Source organism: Salmo salar, chromosome 14, assembly GCF_965601325.2.
Source record: "Salmo salar chromosome 14, fSalSal1, whole genome shotgun sequence".
NCBI lineage: Eukaryota > Metazoa > Chordata > Actinopteri > Salmoniformes > Salmonidae > Salmo > Salmo salar.
This window is the reverse complement of record NC_138304.1, coordinates 25088122-25107725: the sequence shown is the minus strand read 5'-3', so window position 1 is coordinate 25107725 and position 19604 is coordinate 25088122. Positions and strand designations below refer to the sequence as shown.

The 19604-nt window shown below is 41.7% G+C and overlaps 2 protein-coding genes and 1 non-coding gene across 5 annotated transcripts in view; 1 reads left to right on the top strand and 2 right to left on the bottom strand.

Annotated features, from left to right (window-relative positions):
• LOC106569074 (E3 ubiquitin-protein ligase COP1) overlaps positions 1-12369 on the bottom strand; it is a 39947-nt gene extending 27578 nt beyond the window's left edge. For all 3 annotated transcript variants that reach the window (XM_014140041.3, XM_014140042.3, XM_014140043.3), the window contains exons 1-8: positions 11712-12369; positions 11392-11451; positions 11116-11213; positions 9222-9286; positions 5709-5828; positions 4773-4841; positions 4607-4666; positions 4270-4361 (exon numbers count right to left, since the gene is read on the bottom strand). In XM_014140041.3, coding sequence (XP_013995516.1) covers positions 4270-4361; positions 4607-4666; positions 4773-4841; positions 5709-5828; positions 9222-9286; positions 11116-11213; positions 11392-11451; positions 11712-12064 — 917 coding nt within the window. In that variant the 5' untranslated portion in view covers positions 12065-12369. The remainder of the gene's footprint in view (positions 1-4269; positions 4362-4606; positions 4667-4772; positions 4842-5708; positions 5829-9221; positions 9287-11115; positions 11214-11391; positions 11452-11711) is intronic.
• trnae-uuc (transfer RNA glutamic acid (anticodon UUC)) lies at positions 222-292 on the bottom strand. Its single transcript has one exon. It is a non-coding gene; the product is annotated as a tRNA-Glu (tRNA).
• Positions 12370-16472: 4103 nt separating the features above from the next.
• LOC106569072 (pappalysin-2) overlaps positions 16473-19604 on the top strand; it is a 70579-nt gene continuing 67447 nt past the window's right edge. Inside the window, exon 1 of the mRNA XM_014140037.3 lies at positions 16473-19044. Within this exon, the coding sequence (XP_013995512.3) occupies positions 18093-19044 (952 nt within the window). The 5' untranslated portion in view covers positions 16473-18092. The remainder of the gene's footprint in view (positions 19045-19604) is intronic.

The window sequence follows — 19604 nt, the reverse complement described above, 5'->3', positions numbered from 1 at the left end:
GTGTGCTAAAGCAGTGAGTAAAACAGACTTAGGGAGGAGGCTTCTGATGTTAACATGCCAGGTGGGCCTGGCTCAAAGCTAGCGTCGGGGCTGGGCCACTCGGTGGCAGCTAGCTAGCTGTGATGATCAGGGGTAATTTACATTTGTCATTTAGCAGACGCTCTTATCCAGAGCAACTTACAGTAGTGAATGCATACGTTTTCTTTTTTTCTCCGTACTGGTGCCCCGTGGGAAACGAACCCACAACCCTGGCGTTGAAAACACCATACTCTACCAACTGAGCCACACGGGCTCCAGGGCTGGTCCAGGGCTTACGGCAGGAAGTGGAGAAAGTGGAGAAAACAGTCCGATACTGGAAAGTATTATCCAGGCTAAAAGCGGCTGGTGTCTGTGCAAAAAGTAAAGGCCGCTAGTAGTGGCAAACAACTTAAGATTCTTTAGAGTAGCCACCCTTCGCTTTGAAGACAGCTTTGCACACTCTTGGCATTCTCTCAACCAGCATCATGAGGTAGTCACCTGGAATGCATTTAAATGAACAGGTGTGCCTTGTTAAAAGTTAATTTGTGGAATTTCTTTCCTTCTTAATGCGTCTGAGCCAATCAGTGGTGACAAGGTAGGGGTGGTATACAGAAGATAGCTCTATTTGGTAAAAGACCAAGTCCATATTATGGCAAAAACAGCTCAAATCAGCAAAGAGAAACGACAATCCATCATTACTTTAAGACATAAAGTCAGTTTCTTCAAGTGCAGTCGCAAATTGCAGTCGAGAGTTAAGTTCCTTGGTGCCCACATCACCAACAAACTATCATGGTCCAAATATACCAAGACAGTCGTGAAGAGGGCACAACAAAATATTTTCCCCCTCAGGAGACTGAAAAGATTTGGCATAGGTCCCCAGATCCTCTAAAGGTTCTACAGCTACACCATCGAGAGCATTCTGACCGGTTGCACCACGGCGCTAGAGGGTGGTGCGAATGGCCCAGTACATCACTGGGGCCAAGCTTCCTGCCATCCAGGACCTTTATAATAGGCGGAGTCAAAGGAAAACCCATAAAGTTGTCAGACTCCAGTTACCCAAGTTGTAGACTGTTTTCTCTGCTACAGCACGGCAAGCGGTACCGGAGCGCCAACTCTAGGACCAAAAGGCTCGCCAAAAGCTTCTAACCCCACGCCATAAGACTGCTGAACAATTAATAAAATGGCCACCGGACAATTTACATTGACCCCCCCCTCCCTTTTGTACACTGCTGCTACTCGCTGTTTATTATCTCCATGTACAAATTACCTCAACTAACCGGTGCCCCCTGTATATTGCCTTATTGTGTTACTTTTTATTATTACTTTTATTTTAGACTACTTGGTAAATATTTGTTTAACTCTTCTTGAACTGTACTGTTGGTTAAGGGCTTCTAAGTAAGCATTTCATGGTAAAGTCTACACGTTGTAGTATTCAGCGCATGTGACAAAGTTTTATTTGATTTTTGATTTGAAAAACCATCAACCTCTATAATGAAACAGGCTCTCGTGAAAGGAACACCCGCAGTTACCTCTGCTGCAGAGGATAAGTCCATTAGAGTTACCAGCCTCAGAAATTGCAGCCCAAATAAATGCTTCACAGAGTTCAAGTAACAGACATCTTAACATCAACTGTTCAGAGGCGACTGCATGAATAAGGCCATCATGGTCGAATTGCTGCAAAGAAAACACTACTAAAGGACACCAATAAGAAGAGCTTGGTCTAAGAAACACGAGCAATGCTTGGGCCAAGAAACAAGAGCAATGGACATTAAACCGGTGGAAATCTGTGCTTTTGTGTGATGAGTGAATGACATTTTTGGTCCAAAATCTCAAAATGTGTGATTCCCACCGTGAGGCATGGAGGAGGTGTAATGGTGTGCTTTGCTGGTGACACTGATTTATTTAGAATTCAAGGCACACTTAACCAGCATGGCTACCACAGCATTCTGCAGCGATATGCCATCCCATCTGGTTTACACCTAGTGGGACTATCATTTGTTTTTCAACAAGACAATGACCCAACACACCTCCAGGCTGTGTACGGGCTATTTGACCAAGAAGGAGAGTGATGGAATGCTGCATCAGATGATCTGGCCTACACAATCACCCGACCTCAACCCAATTGAGATGGTTTGGGATGAGTTGGATCGCAGAGTGAAGGAAAAACAAGCCAAGTGCTCAGCATATGTGGAACTCCTTCAAGACTGTTGGAAAAGAATTCCAGGTCAAGCTGGTTGAGAGAATGCCAAGAGTGTGCAAAGCTGTCATCAAGGCAAAGGGTGGCTACTTTGAAGAATCTAAAATATATTTTATTTTAACTAATTTTATTTATTTTAACACTTGTTGGGTTACTATATGATTCTATATGTGTTATTTCATAGTTGATGTATTCACCATTATTCTACAATGTAGAAAATTGTAAAAATAAAGAAAAACCTTTGAATGAGTAGGTGTGTCCAAACTTCTGACTGGTACTATGAATATATACAGTTGAAGTCGGAAGTTTACATACACTTAGGTTTCATCATTAAAACTCATTTTTCAACCACTCCACAAATTTCTTGTTAACTAACTATAGTTTTGGCAAGTCGGTTAGGACATCCACTTTGTGCATGACACAAGTAATTTTTCCAACAATTGTTCACAGACAGATTATTTCACTTATAATTCACTAAATCATAATTCCAGTGGGTCAGAAGTTTACATACACTAAGTTGACTGTGCCTTTAAACAGCTTGGAAAAATCCAGAAAATTATGTCATGGGTTTAGAAGCTTCTGATAAATGATGTAAATTAGCCTGAGTCAATTGGAGGTGTACATGTGGATGTATTTCAAGGCCTACCTTGAAACTCAGTGCCTCTTTGCTTGACATCATGGGAAAATCAAATTAAAATCAGCCAAGACCTCAGAAAAAACAATTGTAGACGTCCACAAGTCTGGTTCATCCTTGGGAGCAATTTCCAAATGCCTGAAGGTACCACGTTCATCTGTACAAACAATAGTACGCAAGTATCAACACCATGGGGCCACGCAGCCGTCATACCGCTCAGGAAGGAGACGCATTCTGCCTTCTAGAGATGAACGTACTTTGGTGTGAAAAGTGCAAATCAATCCCAGAACAACAGCAAAGGACCTTGTGAAGATGCTGGAGGACACAGGTACAAAATAATCTATATTCACAGTAAAACGAGTCCTATATCGACATAAGCTGAAAGGCCGCTCAGCAAGCAAGAAGCATCTGCTCCAAAACCGCCATAAAAAAAATCTGACTATGGTTTGCAACTGCACATGGGGAGAAAGATCATACTTTTTGGAGAAATGTCCTCTCGTCTGATGAAACAAAAATAGAACAGTTTGGCCATAATGACCATTGTTATGTTTGGAGGAAAAAGGGGGAGGCTTGCAAGCCAAAAAACACCATCCCAACCGTGAAGCCCGGGGGTGGCAGCATCATGTTGTGGGGGTGCTTCGCTGCAGGAGGGACTCGTGCACTTCACAAAATAGATGGCATCATGAGGCAGGAAAATTATGTGGATATATTGAAGCAACATCTCAAGACATCAGTCAGGAAGTTAAAGCTTGGTCACAAATTTGTCTTCCAAATGGACAATGACCCCAAGCATACTTCCAAAGTTGTGGCATAATGGCTTAAGGACAACAAAGTCAAGGTATTGGAGTGGCCATCACAAAGCCCTGACCTCAATCCCATAGAAAATTTGTGGGCAGATCTGAAAAAGCGTGTGTGAGCAAGGAGGCCTACAAACCTGACTCAGTTACACCAGCTCTGTCAGGAGGAATGAGCCAAAATTCACCCAACTTATTGTGGGAAGCTTGTGGAAGGCTACCCTAAATGTTTGACCCAAGTTACACAATTTGAAGGCAATGCTACCAAATACTAACTGAGTGTATGTAAACTTCTGACCCACTGGGAATGTGATGAAAGAAATAAAATCTGAAATAAATCATTCTCTCTACTATTATTCTGACATTTCACATTCTTAAAATAAAGTGGTGATCCTAACTGACCTAAGACACAGAATTTTTACTCTGATTAAATGTCAGGAATTGTGAAAAACTGAGTTTAAATGTACTTGGCCAAGGTGTATGTAAACTCCAACTTCAACTGTATCTGTCAAACCTCAACTCTTTCACAACTTTTAAAGGATATTCATAGAAAGAGCAATATATTCTGAGTCAGATATTTACTTCCTTTCACAAGACTAATTGAAGTACAGGACATTTTGTTTTACCTGGGAGCAGGTGAGGGAGCCTCGAAATTAGGTACAGTGCTGTCCAAGTTACGATCCATGTCACTCACTGGCAAGTACAGTCCACTCATTTCCTAGAAAATGTACAATCTATTTCGCTTTAAAAACTCCTCAACAGACAGGCTCAACCTGCATTTCTGTACATGAAAACCAAAGAACACAGTGGAGGAGTACATTTGTCAAATTCTGAGGTGATTTCTGAGATGCTTTTTACCCCAGAACTAGCCTTAATCTGTGTCTAGGAAACTAGACCTCTGAATTGTAATCCATTTCAGGATTACAGAAATGTTAAGGTAGCTATCTATGTACATTATTTTACCTCAACACGCTTGATATCCTCCTCCAAAAAGTTTAGCTCCTTCTGCAACTGTTCCAGTTGCTGATTGATAAAACACAATAACAAATGGTTAGTTCCTCACAGATTAATACTGTACTTAAATATGGAAATATATTTAGAAGCAATCCCAAACAGAGATGGGGTACACCTCTCTTTTATTTCTTCTTGCTTCTTTGAGGAATTCCATTAAAATCTGACGTTGAGCAGCTTGTGATTCCTATGGGAATAAACAGACAGAGTTAACGGTCGATCGATCAAGGTATGACTATGAAGCCCATTTCTTTTAAATTATCTATGTGATATTGCTACATAGCCTACATAGATAGACCATTATATTCTGAATTTTTATGGAACAGTTTGACAATTTTTATGAGTGCACCCCATAAAGACCCACAGGTAGCCTGCACACAAATGAAAAGGAGCGGGCTACAATGACCAACCATCAGGTAGGCTATTGTTTTATATGAATGGAGTTGTAGACATTGGTTGAGTAGCGCATCATAATAGCCTCAATTAGCCTTGCTTCTTTACAACAATTTGATGCAGTCAAGCTAGGTACTATCAGATGGTATGATAGATAACCTACAGTAGCAACATGTTTGTCTAACTAGCTTGAGTTGGTTTGGCTGCTTTCTCGCTCTTCCTCCATGCTACACACATAGACTGTCACACACACCGGCCCCTGCTCCTCTCTCACCCCTCTGCTGAAACAAGCAAAGCGCAGGGCACCGGCTCTCATGTCGCAAGAGTTTTTTAAAAAGAGTGTCCCTTAACACACATGTATTTCAACTATCCAGATATCTGAAAAAATATCATGATATTATTTGATAACTGATATTTTAAAATGCCCATCCCTACTTTATAGGATTAATTTCATGTTAAGAATAAACAAGTGTATATTTGACTGGCAGAAAAAAACAGCATCGGGATTGACAAGGGGTTATTAAGGTTAATGTGGTATAGCTTCAGTGAGGTTAAGGGTTAGGGTAAAGCATACAAGTTCACATTCAGTTAGCGTAAAGCCGCCCGACGCCATTCATTTTATGCTGGTTAAATATGCACTGCCTAAACAAAATATACCTACCGCTTCCAGCTGTTTCTTTTTCTGTACAAGGAGTCCCAGCATCAAGTTGACATTAGCAAGATCTAGGTTCTCTTGGTCTGTGCCCAGAACGTCTTGGAACACTTGCCATCTTGACCCATTCTAAAACATGAGAAATACACAATGAAATATGTACATACTTTTGGTAAATTAAGTTAACCGTTGGGTTCCTTCACTATTACCTTTAAGAGTGGTTTCCTGGACACAGACTACGCCTAGTCCTGGACGACACACTTTTTTAAACTGTATAATAGAAAAGGCTACTGCAGAAAACAGCTGATTCGCTAATTTCCAAAGGACTACCTATGATTGGGCAGGAGGAATGTAGTAAGGAATAGAAATGCATAATGAGCTGCATTTTCAAAGTGGCAGTAAGGGGGAAAACACACTAGACCAGCGTTTCCCAAACTCGGTCCTCGGGACCCCATTGGGTGCACATTTTGGTTTTTGCCCTAACACTACAGTTGATTCAAATGATCAAAGCTTGATGATTAGTTGATTATTTTGCTCGTGCAAAAACCAAAAATGTGGGGTCCAGAGGACAGAGTTTGGGAAACCCTGCACTAGGCCTATATGAAACCATCTTTAGCCTACTCTTCAGACCACTTTATACACATCCTACACGCTCCCTCACACACCCCCCTCCCAAAGGTTAGGCACCAAACAGAATTTAAGGAACACCATAAAAATTGATTTGGTTATTCAGATTTAGCTTAGAATCTCTTTGAGTAGGCATATGCATCCTACCTTTGAAGCATCTCTGAGTAGGTTATCTATCCCTTTTCTGTTTTTCCTGTGCCATCCAAATTTGTGCATAACCAAGGTTGTACGCTAGCTAGCCAGCAAGGTAACATGACTAAACAAGGTAGTTTGTTATTAAACCAAAAACTGACCCGCAAGTAGTTTAAAACGGCCCGCAACATGATTTATAAAATTATATGTGCCTCAATTCGCGGTAGAAAGAGAAGATGGTAGCTCCGGTAATATGGGGGATAAGTTTTGAGTGGTTCGGGCTAGAAACTCGCAGTTTTCAGTGATGTAAAGACATAAGTATTACTGCCACTGTGCTCAGAGATCTGTATAGAAGGACAAGCTTAGGTACAAAATAAGTCCATAGAAACGCACAGGGCTTATTTTTGACAGATTTTGGCATGTGAAACCTCTCGCTTTGCCTCTTCCTTTCTGCTGCACTGTTTTTCCTCAACAAAGCCTAGTCATACTGGCCTGCTGGTTCTTTACATTACATTTACATTTAAGTCATTTAGCAGACGCTCTTATCCAGAGCGACTTACAAAATGGTGCATTCACCTTATGATATCCAGTGGTACAACCACTTTACAATAGTGCATCTAAATATTTTAAGGAGGGGGGGGGGGGGGGGGGGGGGGTTAGAAGGATTACTTTATCCTATCCTAGGTATTCCTTAAAGAGGTGGGGTTTCAGGTGTCTCCGGAAGGTGGTGATTGACTCCGCTGTCCTGGCGTCGTGAGGGAGCTTGTTCCACCATTGGGGTGCCAGAGCAGCGAACAGTTTTGACTGGGCTGAGCGGGAACTGTGCTTCCTCAGAGGTAGGGGGGCCAGCAGGCCAGTGGTGGATGAACGCAGTGCCCTTGTTTGGGTGTAGGGCCTGATCAGAGCCTGAAGGTATGGAGGTGCCGTTCCCTTCACAGCTCCGTAGGCAATCACCATGGTCTTGTAGCGGATGCGAGCTTCAACTGGAAGCCAGTGGAGAGAGCGGAGGAGCAGGGTGACGTGAGAGAACTTGGGAAGGTTGAACACCAGACGGGCTGCGGCGTTCTGGATGAGTTGTAGGGGTTTAATGGCACAGGCAGGGAGCCCAGCCAACAGCGAGTTGCAGTAATCCAGACGGGAGATGACAAGTGCCTGGATTAGGACCTGCGCCGCTTCCTGTGTGAGGCAGGGTCGTACTCTGCGAATGTTGTAGAGCATGAACCTACAGGATCGGGTCACCGCCTTGATGTTAGTGGAGAACGACAGGGTGTTGTCCAGGATCACGCCAAGGTTCTTAGCACTCTGGGAGGAGGACACAAGGGAGTTGTCAACCGTGATGGCGAGATCATGGAACGGGCAGTCCTTCCCCGGGAGGAAGAGCAGCTCCGTCTTGCCGAGGTTCAGCTTGAGCTGGTGATCCGTCACCCACACTGATATGTCTGACAGACATGCAGAGATGCGATTCGCCGCCTGGTTATCAGAAGGGGGAAAGGAGAAGATTAATTGTGTGTCGTCTGCATAGCAATGATAGGAGAGACCATGTGAGGATATGACAGAGCCAAGTGACTTGGTGTATAGCGAGAATAGGAGAGGGCCTAGAACAGAGCCCTGGGGGACACCAGTGGTGAGAGCGCATGGTGCGGAGACAGATTCTCGCCACGCCACCTGGTAGGAGCGACCTGTTAGGTAGGACGCAATCCAAGGGTGGGCCGCGCCGGAGATGCCCAACTCGGAGAGGGTGGAGAGGAGGATCTGATGGTTCACAGTATCAAAGGCAGCAGATAGGTCCAGAAGTATGAGAGCAGAGGAGAGAGAGTTAGCTTTAGCAGTGCGGAGAGCCTCCGTGACACAGAGAAGAGCAGTCTCAGTTGAATGCCCAGTCTTGAAACCTGACTGATTAGGATCAAGAAGGTCATTCTGAGAGAGATAGCAGGAGAGCTGGCCAAGGACGGCACGTTCAAGAGTTTTGGAGAGAAAAGAAAGAAGGGATACTGGTCTGTAGTTGTTGACATCGGAGGGATCGAGTGTAGGTTTTTTCAGAAGGGGTGCAACTCTCGCTCTCTTGAAGACGGAAGGGACGTAGCCAGCGGTCAAGGTATTTATAGGTAAATACCTTTACAGGTAAATGCGTGCCGCCCCAATAATTAAACAATTGTAACAGAAACCTCATCGGTGTCTGTACACCTCAGCTCACCATCACAGCTAAATAACATTTTAAAAACAGATGTAGATGCGCAGAAAGAACAGACGGCGAGAAGCAGCTGAGTAGACTAATGGCTGGTTAGGGGATGCAGCTGGCTGCTTACAGCTGTCTGCTCACAGCTGTCACACGTGATATTGGATGAAGCACTCATTCTGATATGACATATCTGACAGCACACTGAACTCTGATATTCTATTTGTAGGACACGTAGGGATGCATTCTGTGCTCAGTCATTCATTTCGATATGCGCACTTTTTGTCAGACACCCCTCCAAAATGTTGTTTTACGGATCTACATGATTCACCTGGATGACCTATTTGAGATCAAAATGGCAAATATATCTGAAAAGTGGCGAGTTTGCATCTCTGGGACTAAGAAGCTTTTTCAAAAGAGATTCTCCATTGAGCTTGCTTTTTAGACCAAGACTAGGCTTAATCTGTGTCCGGAAAACCAGCCCACAATTTTGTTGTCTGCATTATGTTCTCATGTTGTAATATTTGATCAAGGTCTGGTTTCCAGTGCAAGTGTGTATGCGTGACCTGATTTGCTGAAGCACTTACCGGATGGTCCATCTTCAGCCGTTTTTCATCGGATCTCTGTTTTTGTTTGAGAATAAGTTCATTCACTGTATCAAATCAAAATAAGAGTTAGTATTAATATTGAGGAGTGATGTATTAGAAAGGAACAAAACTTAATTTTTACCAGGGCCCATACAAAAGTACTGCACTAAATAGGGAACTGTTTGCCATTTGGGACAAAACCTGTGACAAGGCTGTAGAGAAGCTACAGTTGAAGTCGGAAGTTTACATAAACCTTAACCAAATACATTTAAACTCAGTTTCACAATTCCTGACATTTAATCCTAATAAAAATTCCCTGTCTTAGATCAGTTAGTATCACCACTTTATTTTAAGAATGTGAAATGTCAGAATAACAGTAGAGAGAATGATTTATTTCAGCTTTTATTTTTTTCATTACATTCCCAGTGGCTCCGAAGTTTACATACACTCAATTAGTATTTGGTAGCATTGCCTTTAAATTGTTTAACTTGGGTAGCCTTCCACAAGCTTCCCACAATAAGTTGGGTGAATTTTGGCCCATTCCTCCTGACAGAGCTGGTGTAACGGAGTCAGGTTTGTAGGCCTCTTTGCTCGCACACGCTTTTTCAGTTCTGCCCACAAATCTTCTATAGGATTGAGGTCTGGGCTTTGTGATGGCCACTCCAATACTTTTACTTTGTTGTCCTTAAGCCATTTTGCCACAACTTTGGAAGTATGCTTGGGGTCATTGTCCATTTGGAAGACCCATTTGCGACCAAGCTTTAACTTCCTGACTGATGTCTTGAGATGTTGCTTCAATATATCCACATAATTTTCCTGCCTCATGATGCCATCTATTTTGTGAAGTGCACCAGTCTCTCCTGCAGCAAAGCACCCCCACGACATGATGCTGCCACCCCCGGGCTTCACGGTTGGGATGGTGATCTTCGACTTGCAAGCATCCCCCTTTTTCCTCCAAACATAACAATGGTCATTATGGCCAAACAGTTATATTTTTGTTTCATCAGACCAGAGGACATTTCTCCAAAATGTACGATCTTTGTCCCCATGTGTAGTTTCAAACCGTAGTCTGGCTTTTTATGGCGGTTTTGGAGCAGTGGCTTCTTCCTTGCTGAGTGGCCTTTCAGGTTATGTCAATATAGGACTCGTTTTACTGTGGATATAGATACTTTTGTACCAGTTTCCTCCAGCATTTTCACAAGGTCCTTTGCTGTTGTTCTGGGATTGATTCGCACTTTTTGCACCAAAGTATGTTCATCTCTAGGAGACAGAATGTGTCTCCTTCCTGAGCGTTATGACGGCTGCGTGGTCCTATGGTGTTCAAACTTGCGTACTATTGTTTGTACAGATGAACATGGTACCTTCAGGCATTTGGAAATTGCTCCCAAGGATGAACCAGACTTGTGGAGGTCTACAATTTCTTTTCTGAGGTCTTGGTTGATTTCTTTTGATTTTCCCATGATGTCAAGCAAAGAGGCACTGAGTTTGAAGGTAGGCCTTGAAATACATACACAGGTACACCTCCAATTGACTCAAATGATGTCAATTAGCCTATCAGAAGCTTCTAAAGCCATGACATCATTTTCTGGAATTTTCAAAGCTGTTTAAAGGCACAGACAACGTAGTGTATGTAAACTTCTGACCAACTGGACTTGTGATACAGTGAATTATAAGTGAAATAATGTGTAAGTAAACAATTGTTGGAAAAATGACTTGTGTCACGACTTGCCAAAACTATAGTTTGTTAAAAAGAAATTAGTGGAGTGGTTGAAAAACGAGTTTTAATGACTCCAACCTAAGTGTATGTAAACTTCCGACTTCAACTGTAGCTACACCATAGATAGGTAGATGGGTGCATTACTTATCTAAGAAATTGTTTAAGAGACAAACTTACCAAGAAAGTTTGGATAGAGCTGATCCACGTTGTCAATGACGTAGTTACATTTTGGGCACCTATTGCTGTCCTCCAAACTCTGCCGAATGCACTTGTAGCTGAACCCAGAAATATAATGGGGTATGTTAGTTCAAGAAAACCAGCATAGGAAAAAATGAATGGGGCATTGGTGGACGATACAAACGGAATTAGCGGTAGTTAATATGGAACGGTGCTATAGGAATAAGATGGAAATAACGTTACTATAGCCTAGCCAATGCAATCATGTTTGCTTACCAGAAACTGTGTCCACATTTTGTCATATGTGCCTCCTCAATCATTTCAAAACAGATCGGGCTGAAAAGAAAATGTAATGCAACAACATTAACCTTACTTTGACAGTGTTCAGATATGGAAGCATCAGTGAGTCTGGTTAAACGACAGCGTTACGTAACTCTAGCTAACCAACTGCCAAATGGACATTGTAAACAAGAAAACACTCAAGTTGAACTATCTAGCTATACCTACATATGTAACTAACACCTAGTCACCAAGCTAGTTACGGTAGTTAGCCAAGTAGCTAGCAAGCTAAGTTAGCATTTTGCACGAAAACTCACCACACAAAATCGTTGCTTTTATCTTCGTAGGAATTCAAGAGACCATTGTAGAGAGGTGCTTGGTGGAGAGGACGTTTTCTGCTGGTGCCAGAGGAGGATGAACTGGATCTGCTTAGTGGGGCTAAGCTTCTTGGAGACTGTACAGCCACTCCAGGTACAAGCAACCCCTCGCCAGCTGCTGCCAGAGTCCGCGAGGGCACAACATTTGGAGAATTGTTCACATTCGCACTATCATTGCCGCCTAACGTTACGCTGGTAGCACCGTTAGCATTGGTTGTACCACCGGTACTGCTGCTACTTCCAGGCCCAGGACCTGCTCCACCGCCAGTTTGCTGTTGACGGTTGCTTGACATAATTCAAGCCCGATGCTCAACTCTTTCAAGGCCAAAGCTTGTTGTAGTTCACCGCATCCGGGCTGAGCTATTGGCTAGCTAATGTTAGCTTACCAGCTAATGGCAATGCGCTAGCTAAGATAAAACAACAATGTACGAATACATACAAGCTTGCTTTTAGCTAGATTGCTTCTTTAGGTGAAATTGTAGGCTTTTGTCAACAAGTCGATCATAACAAAGTTGCAAGAATGATAAAATCTCCAGCGCAAAGTCTGTCTACGTTTAGGGAATTAGAAACTAATCTCTCGAATCTATCCTCGTTTACCCAAACGAAATTACTAGCAAAAATGAATTACTCCCCCCTACTGCACCGGAGTCGTAACTAAGTCCTATGCTTATACTGAATGAACGCACCCACACCAATACAATTGTAGATGCAACAAAACGTAGAAAATAATTTATATCAGGTTTTGTTGTGTTTTGTAGAGTAGTTTGACTTCTGATTGTTTTATATACAGTACCAGTCAACAGTTTGGACACATCTACTAATTCGAGGGTTTTTCTTTATTTTGTCTATTTTCTACATTGTAGAATAATAGTGAAGACATCAAAACTATGAAATAACACCAAAAAATTGTTAAACAAATCTAAATATATTTTAGATTTTAGATTCTTCAACGTAGCGATCCTTTGCCTTGATGGACAGCTTTGCGCACTCTTGGCATTCTCTCAACCAGATTCATGAGGTACTCACCTGGAATGCATTTCAATTAACAGGTGTGCCTTGTTAAAAGTTAATTTGTGGAATTTCTTTCCTTCTTAATGCGTTTGAGCCAATCAGTTGTGTGGTATACAATCAGGTAGGGGTGATATACAGAATATAGCCCTATTTGGTAAAACATCAAGTCTACATTATGGCAAGAACAGCTCAAATAAGCAAAGAAAAATGACAGTCCATCATTACTTTAAGACATGAAGGTCAGTTAATCCGGAACATTTCAAGAACTTTAAACGTTTCTTCAAATGCAGTCACAAAAACCATCAAGCGCTATGATCAAACTGGCTCTTATGAGGACCGCCACAGGAAAGGAAGACCGAGAGGAAGACCGAGAGTTACCTCTGCTAAGTTCATTAGAGTTAACTGCACCTCAGATTGCAGCCCAAATAAATGCTTCACAGAGTTCAAGAAACAGACACATCTCAACATCAACTTTTCAGAAGAGACTGCGTGAATCAGGCCTTTATGGTCGAATTACTGCAAAGAAACCACTACTAAAGGACACCAAATATAAGAAGAGACTTGCTTGGGCCAAGAAATACGAGCAATGGACTTAGACCGGTGGAAATCTGTCCTTTGGTCTGATGAGTCCAAATTTGAGATTTTTGGTTCCAACCGCCATATCTTTGTGAGACACAGAGTTGATGAAAGGATGAAATTTGCATCTGTGGTTCCCACCGTGATGCATGGAGGAGGAGGTGTGATGGTGTGGGGGTGCTTTGCTGGTGACAATGTCAGTGATTTATTTAGAATTCAAGGCACACTTAACCAGCATGGCTACCACAGCATTCTGCAGCGATATACCATCCCATCTGGTTTGCGCTTAGTGGGACTATCATTTGTTTTTCAACAGGACAATGACCCAACACACCTCCAGGCAGTGTAAGGGCAATTTGAACAAGAAGTTGAGTGATGGAGTGCTGCATCAGATTACCTGGCCTCCACAACCAACCGACATCAACCAAATTGAGATTGTTTTGGATGAGTCGGACCGCAGAGTGAAGGAAAAGCAGCCAACAAGTGCTCAGCATATATGGGAACTCCTTCAAGACTGTTGGAAAAGCATTCCAGGTGAAGCTGGTTGAGAGAATTCCAAGAGTGTGCAAAGCTGTCATCAAGGCAAAGGGTGGCTACTTTGAAGAATCTAAAATCTATTTTGATGTGTTTAACACTACATGAATCCACGTGTTATTTCATAGTTTTGATGTCTACACTATTATTCTACAATGTAGAAAATAGTAAAAAATAGCGACAACCCCTTGAATGAGTAAGTGTGTCCAAACTTTTCACTGGTACTGTATGTATATAATAACATTTCCCCCAAAATTCAGGCTATAAAAATCTGCAAAGGATAGATATTGACAGATATGTTTTTGGTATGAAAGTAACCTGGGCAAGTTGTGGTGTTGGTAATGGTGACCATACCTGCCTCATGAAGTTCTGACAGCACACAGCAGAGGGCATGATCACCTCTGCCACACTCCTCACCAAGGCTCATTCAAGTGGCAAGCAAACCAGGCTGTCTAGTCAAGCTTTATAAAATCTATTTATGTATTCATATATTTTCTTACACATAAATATACATTGGATTACCTGTTTTTTTCATATCTACCTTACTTCAGTCAAAGTGGAAAATGAGGTGTGCATGTAGGTCTGCACAGCATTCACAGAAAATCATTTCCTCAATGTTTTCACTTGTGGAACAGATTTATGAATATTGTGTCCTTCTTTCTTCCATAATTCACATGTGAAACACAACTGAGACAGTACAACTCTCTTTAAGTAGACAATTTTCAATTACAACATACAGACAGAATGGATTCACTACTCACACAACAAAAAGTAGCCTATACCTGCTATACATTTCTTTCCCTATACTGTTGATTTGAATGGTTTTTTTGTAATTTGTTTTACTGTGTTATACAGTTTGCAAAACAACATTATAATTTGACTAAGTAAATTACCTATTAAGTTACATTTGCCTTCAAACAATTGTGGGCCCCCTCTTACATTTTCTACCAAGTGTGTTTTTTCCCCCTCCCTTTCTCCATTTGTCCGGCACATCAGGTTGGATTTTCCCCATTCTGTTTCTGGTCACTCAGATTGTGGTATAGGGGTTGGGGTTGGGCAGGCTCAAATGAAGGATAATCTCCTAGAGGTCCTTTGCAGTGGGGGGTGAGGCCCAGGAGCAGCCATTCACTTTTTTTAGACAGTTGCAGCAAGATCTCAAAGCACTTCGATAAAAAAGCACAATGTTTTGCAGGCAGATCCTCAGGCTGGTTGCGGAATTCTTGCCTCCCACTGTTAGGAACCTTTTTACCCATTAAGGGGCCCCTGCACAAACTGCCAGTTGCTTCAAGCTGGGCTGTTTGCAAATTGAGCCTGACAAAAATAGTGGGGGTGAGAAAATGGGTGAATTTAGACATATATAAAATCTGCAATTCTACATTTGATCAAAAAAGAGGTATGATGTCTCGTAAGTTAGTAACATGAGTGATACGGTCCAAATTATATTACTGTGAGCTCTGTGAGACAGGAACACCTGTACAGTAATAAAAAAAAAAATGAATTGAAAAATGGAAATGCTAAATAGTATTTGGCCAATAGACTTTGTGTCATTTTGTCATACTAGTGTTTAGCTCACTGTAACAAAGGGAGCTGGTTCAAATCTAAAGATGCACCCTCACGTGATATTGGTGTTAGAGGTGGGGTAGATAATTGTGATCAGGCCACGATTAGAAGAGGCATGGCGAGATGGTTCAGGGACTTCCTATAGCAGTCCTGTGGTGTCATTCCTTTAAGATTGGTAGTAAAGTGGATGAGAAGAGAGCACCCACAAATTCAACCACACACAATGGCAGTAAACAAAAATGAAGGAAAAAAGTTAAGGGGCCAATATACAATGTATATTTGGGACAGATTTAATAAGATTTACCAGTCTGTTTTTGTAGTTGAACATCCTATCATATTCTAATAATATTTTTGTCCAAAGGCAAAGTCATCAGCACAGTTTACTTCAGAGGCTCCCACATAGGATGATGCATATGTTTCTCATAAATGTTATAGCCCATCTTAAAGTTTTACTGTGGTGAGAAGATAATTTAGTTTAAATGATGGATATGTTTTTCATCATGCAAGTTATAACTAAATGCAATAGGTATTTTGCACTGCAATTAGAGTTGATTTGACAAATTAATATAATTTTTTTTATTTTTATTTTATGTCTTAATGCTATTAAAAGCTCAGGTTACTGATGTAGCAAGAGGTTTTCAAACATCCCCAAGATGAAATTCTATACTGGTTAACTCCACGGTATGGTCACGTGGATTGAAAAAGAATAAGAAACAATGGGCAATTTTCAATTAATTAATTAATTTCAATTCAGAAACTGAACTGAATTGACCGCAACACTGATGAGTTCAGTTAGCAGGTGCATCAAATGATAAAGCACTAGTGATACCAAGCATGAGCACCCTAGTTTTTTAACATATAAATTTTACCCATACATAACAATTTAGGCTACGGAGGAACCTGCACATATGGCATGCTCGTTTTTATTCCAATTAATTAAATAAATAGGTTTCTCATTTTTCATGTGTCAAACAGATGTGTGTGAGAGAGTGGTGTTCGTATGGTGTGAGGCTCAGCCAGAATCACTGTTCAGTGGCTGTGGTGGGGCACTAGACTGACTATTCATAAAAGTGCCTGAAAAATACAGTTGAGGATGGACAGTGCACACAACTCGACGTCGACGGTGAAGAGTGACTGCCTGGATAGAGAGGTTTCCTTTCTTTACTAATCTGTGTAGTAGGGGCAGGGTTAGTGATGTCAGTCTGAAAGTAATAGATAAAACGTTTCAGCGCGTTGGTTTGATCTTCTGAATAGGCTATGGAGGAAAGCGAGACTGGCGGTTCATCAGTGCAGAAAATATATCCACAATTTCAAAAGGGCATACAAGAGGACTTTACGCGCGCTTGAAGGTGATTTAATGAACCATTTTTTAACAGGACCAGCAGAGCATTTAGTCTGATTCCCATTGACTTGCTTCTTGTCTCATATCTTGCTGTTACTTTTTAACTAAATGCAGGGAAAGGAAATAGCAAATAAATAACAATAGTTGATGGTTAGGTTACTTATATTTCTGCCATTGTGTAGCCTATGACTGCATTTAAGGTTTATCTTTCGATAAAGCTTACCTTTACGTTATGTGACTTCATAGTATAGTCCTTGAATGAGAAATATTGGCTTAAAAACCTCAGCCAGCTTGTTCATTGTTTTGGTCACCCCTGCATCCTTCTCACAGGGTGAATTTTAAGTTAACAACAACGGACACTATCGAAAATAGCGCACAAGGAGGAGATTGGTGGCAAGACATGAACTAACCTTTATTTTTGCGCGGAATGGATGAAAACATTGAAAGCATCACATGAATGATCCTATATTTAAAATAATAAAAAGAGAAATCCAACCAGGGACAATAGTCTTCCAACTGAATTCTATGGACAAGCAGATCGACTGAAAGTAACCATATTTCACAATTTCATTCCAAATTCAAAATTGATGCTGCAAAATACAGTAACCTAATGACAATACTTTCATCCTATTCAAACAGGCAGTGTTATGGTAGGTTGCTCTGACCGTCACTTTCCCTAAAAAAGTGTCAGGTTCACAGTGCAGCAGGTTTTAAAGGCGAGTTGATGTGATGCGCGCAGTGGAGGCTAGATGAGAGGCAAGTTGTAGTTTTGTTTAGACCGGCGAAATAGCCAGAAGCTTTTATAAACTAAATATACATTGAACCTCCATATGCAACATCCTGAAGATTTTGCACTCAGTCAATGTAACATACTGCTACAGTTTTCTCTTTGAGTGCACTGACAAGCTTCTATTTAGCCACTTTTGAAGTCTGGAAGGAAAACTGCTATCTTGATGAAAGTATGCATGGCACACCTGCCTTGTAAACACATGTGAATTAAATTGATGAATGCATAACTGGCATTGACTGCATTGCACTAAATAGACCAGTCCAAACAAAAATAGGCAATTGCTTTTGCAAAAAATAGGATACCTGTTAAAAAAATTGAATCCTTGGATTTATTATAGTACTATTAGTTGAGAAATAGACAGTTACCCACTTATCACTAGTTTATGTAATGGGGAATAGGGGGTTTAATCACATCTGATCTTGCTGCTGTATTCAACTTTATATCGAAGAAGACAGGGTTCCAGAACTGAAAACATTCCAAAACAACAATTCCAAATCTAAACTCCAAAATGTTGTTTGTTAGACTACTGGCTGTTGTCCTCATAATGATCAACACATGGCTGCTAAACTCTGCTCAATCAGATCATATCCAAAGATACAAACGCGCAATGGCTCAGAGAGCTGACAGTGAACTGGCTCACTTAGCAAGTGAACAGTGCAGGTCCACCAGACAACCGAGACAAGCAGCATACTCAGCATTAGTTCCACATCTCCCTCCAGTGGCTCACCCAAGGAGATACACCACAAGGCAAAGTGGTCTCTATCATATAACTCATCTTGAGGAGTCCTCCTGTTCAGGTGGGTGCAATTCGGATGCTAATTCTAACCCGGGACTGGATAGTGCCTCTCATTGGGGCAAAGGTGAGAAGAAGGTTAGTCGGGGAAACTCAGAGGCAATGATATCCAAAGACAAGGAGGAGAGACATGTTAAGATTATAGGGATGGTCATTTCTCCTCACCCCAACTTCCGCAGAAAGCCTCCCAGTCGGGCTGATGTGACAGTGGACTCAAGCAGTGACAATGACAAACCAGAGGTTGATGGTGGGCATTCTGAGGGCCCACACAAGCAGCTGCTGCTCAAGAAGCAGCAGAGCGTTCTGACTGGAAGGGTCCGCCGTACCCTTACAGTCTCACATGGTGAAGACAGTTGGGCAGCTTTCCCTGAGAGCATATTAAAGTCCCGCGGGATATTCTCTACATTTCGGCAGCACAGTGACTATTCTGCTGAGATTGAGGACTACCCTGGGGAGCAGGAGGGACCACCTAGCCGCGCCAGCACGTTGTGGGGTGCCCAGATTCCAGACGTCCCCCCTAAGTGGATGTCTGCTTTGTACTTTAGTGGACAGAAGGAACAACTGAGGGTCAATCCAGCAGCTGGCATTGAGCTTCCTCGGGCTAAGTTCAGTGTTGAACTGTGGGTCAACCCAGAGGGTGGGCAGACTAACCCAGCCATCATAGCAGGTGAGTGGAATTCCAAAACCTCTCTCTCCCTATCATTGTTTAAGTGTTAAAAGTGTTAAAAATATCAAATTCAGTATATAGACCACAAATGGCATGGTTGGGCAAATGAGAGAAATTGGGAAATCAGCCATTATGAGATGCAAATGGCTTAAGGTGTGGAATGTTACAGACACAAATGGCCACCACCTGCAGGCTTGTTGTTTTGACGTTGTTTTGAGGTTTAATGCTCTCAATGCTCTCGGCTACCGAGCAAATAGATTCATAGCCACATGTGACGATAACTTCAATGAATAAATGTAAAGTTGTCCCAATCATTTGATTTATATGAAAAATTAATTCCTAGGTATTTTTGACAAGCATTGAAGTTTTGTAATTTCCTCTGCTGACTGTAGGTGGGATAAATCAAAGATGTTTAGTCTTGGTGTTCACGAAAAGTGACAAACTTCAAGCAGTAGGAGTAAAGTGAAGTGCAAGGTTATGTGGAGGTTCAATACCAGTGGTGTATAGTACTTAAGTAAAAATGATTTAAAGTACTAAAGTCGTTTTTTGTGTATTTGTAA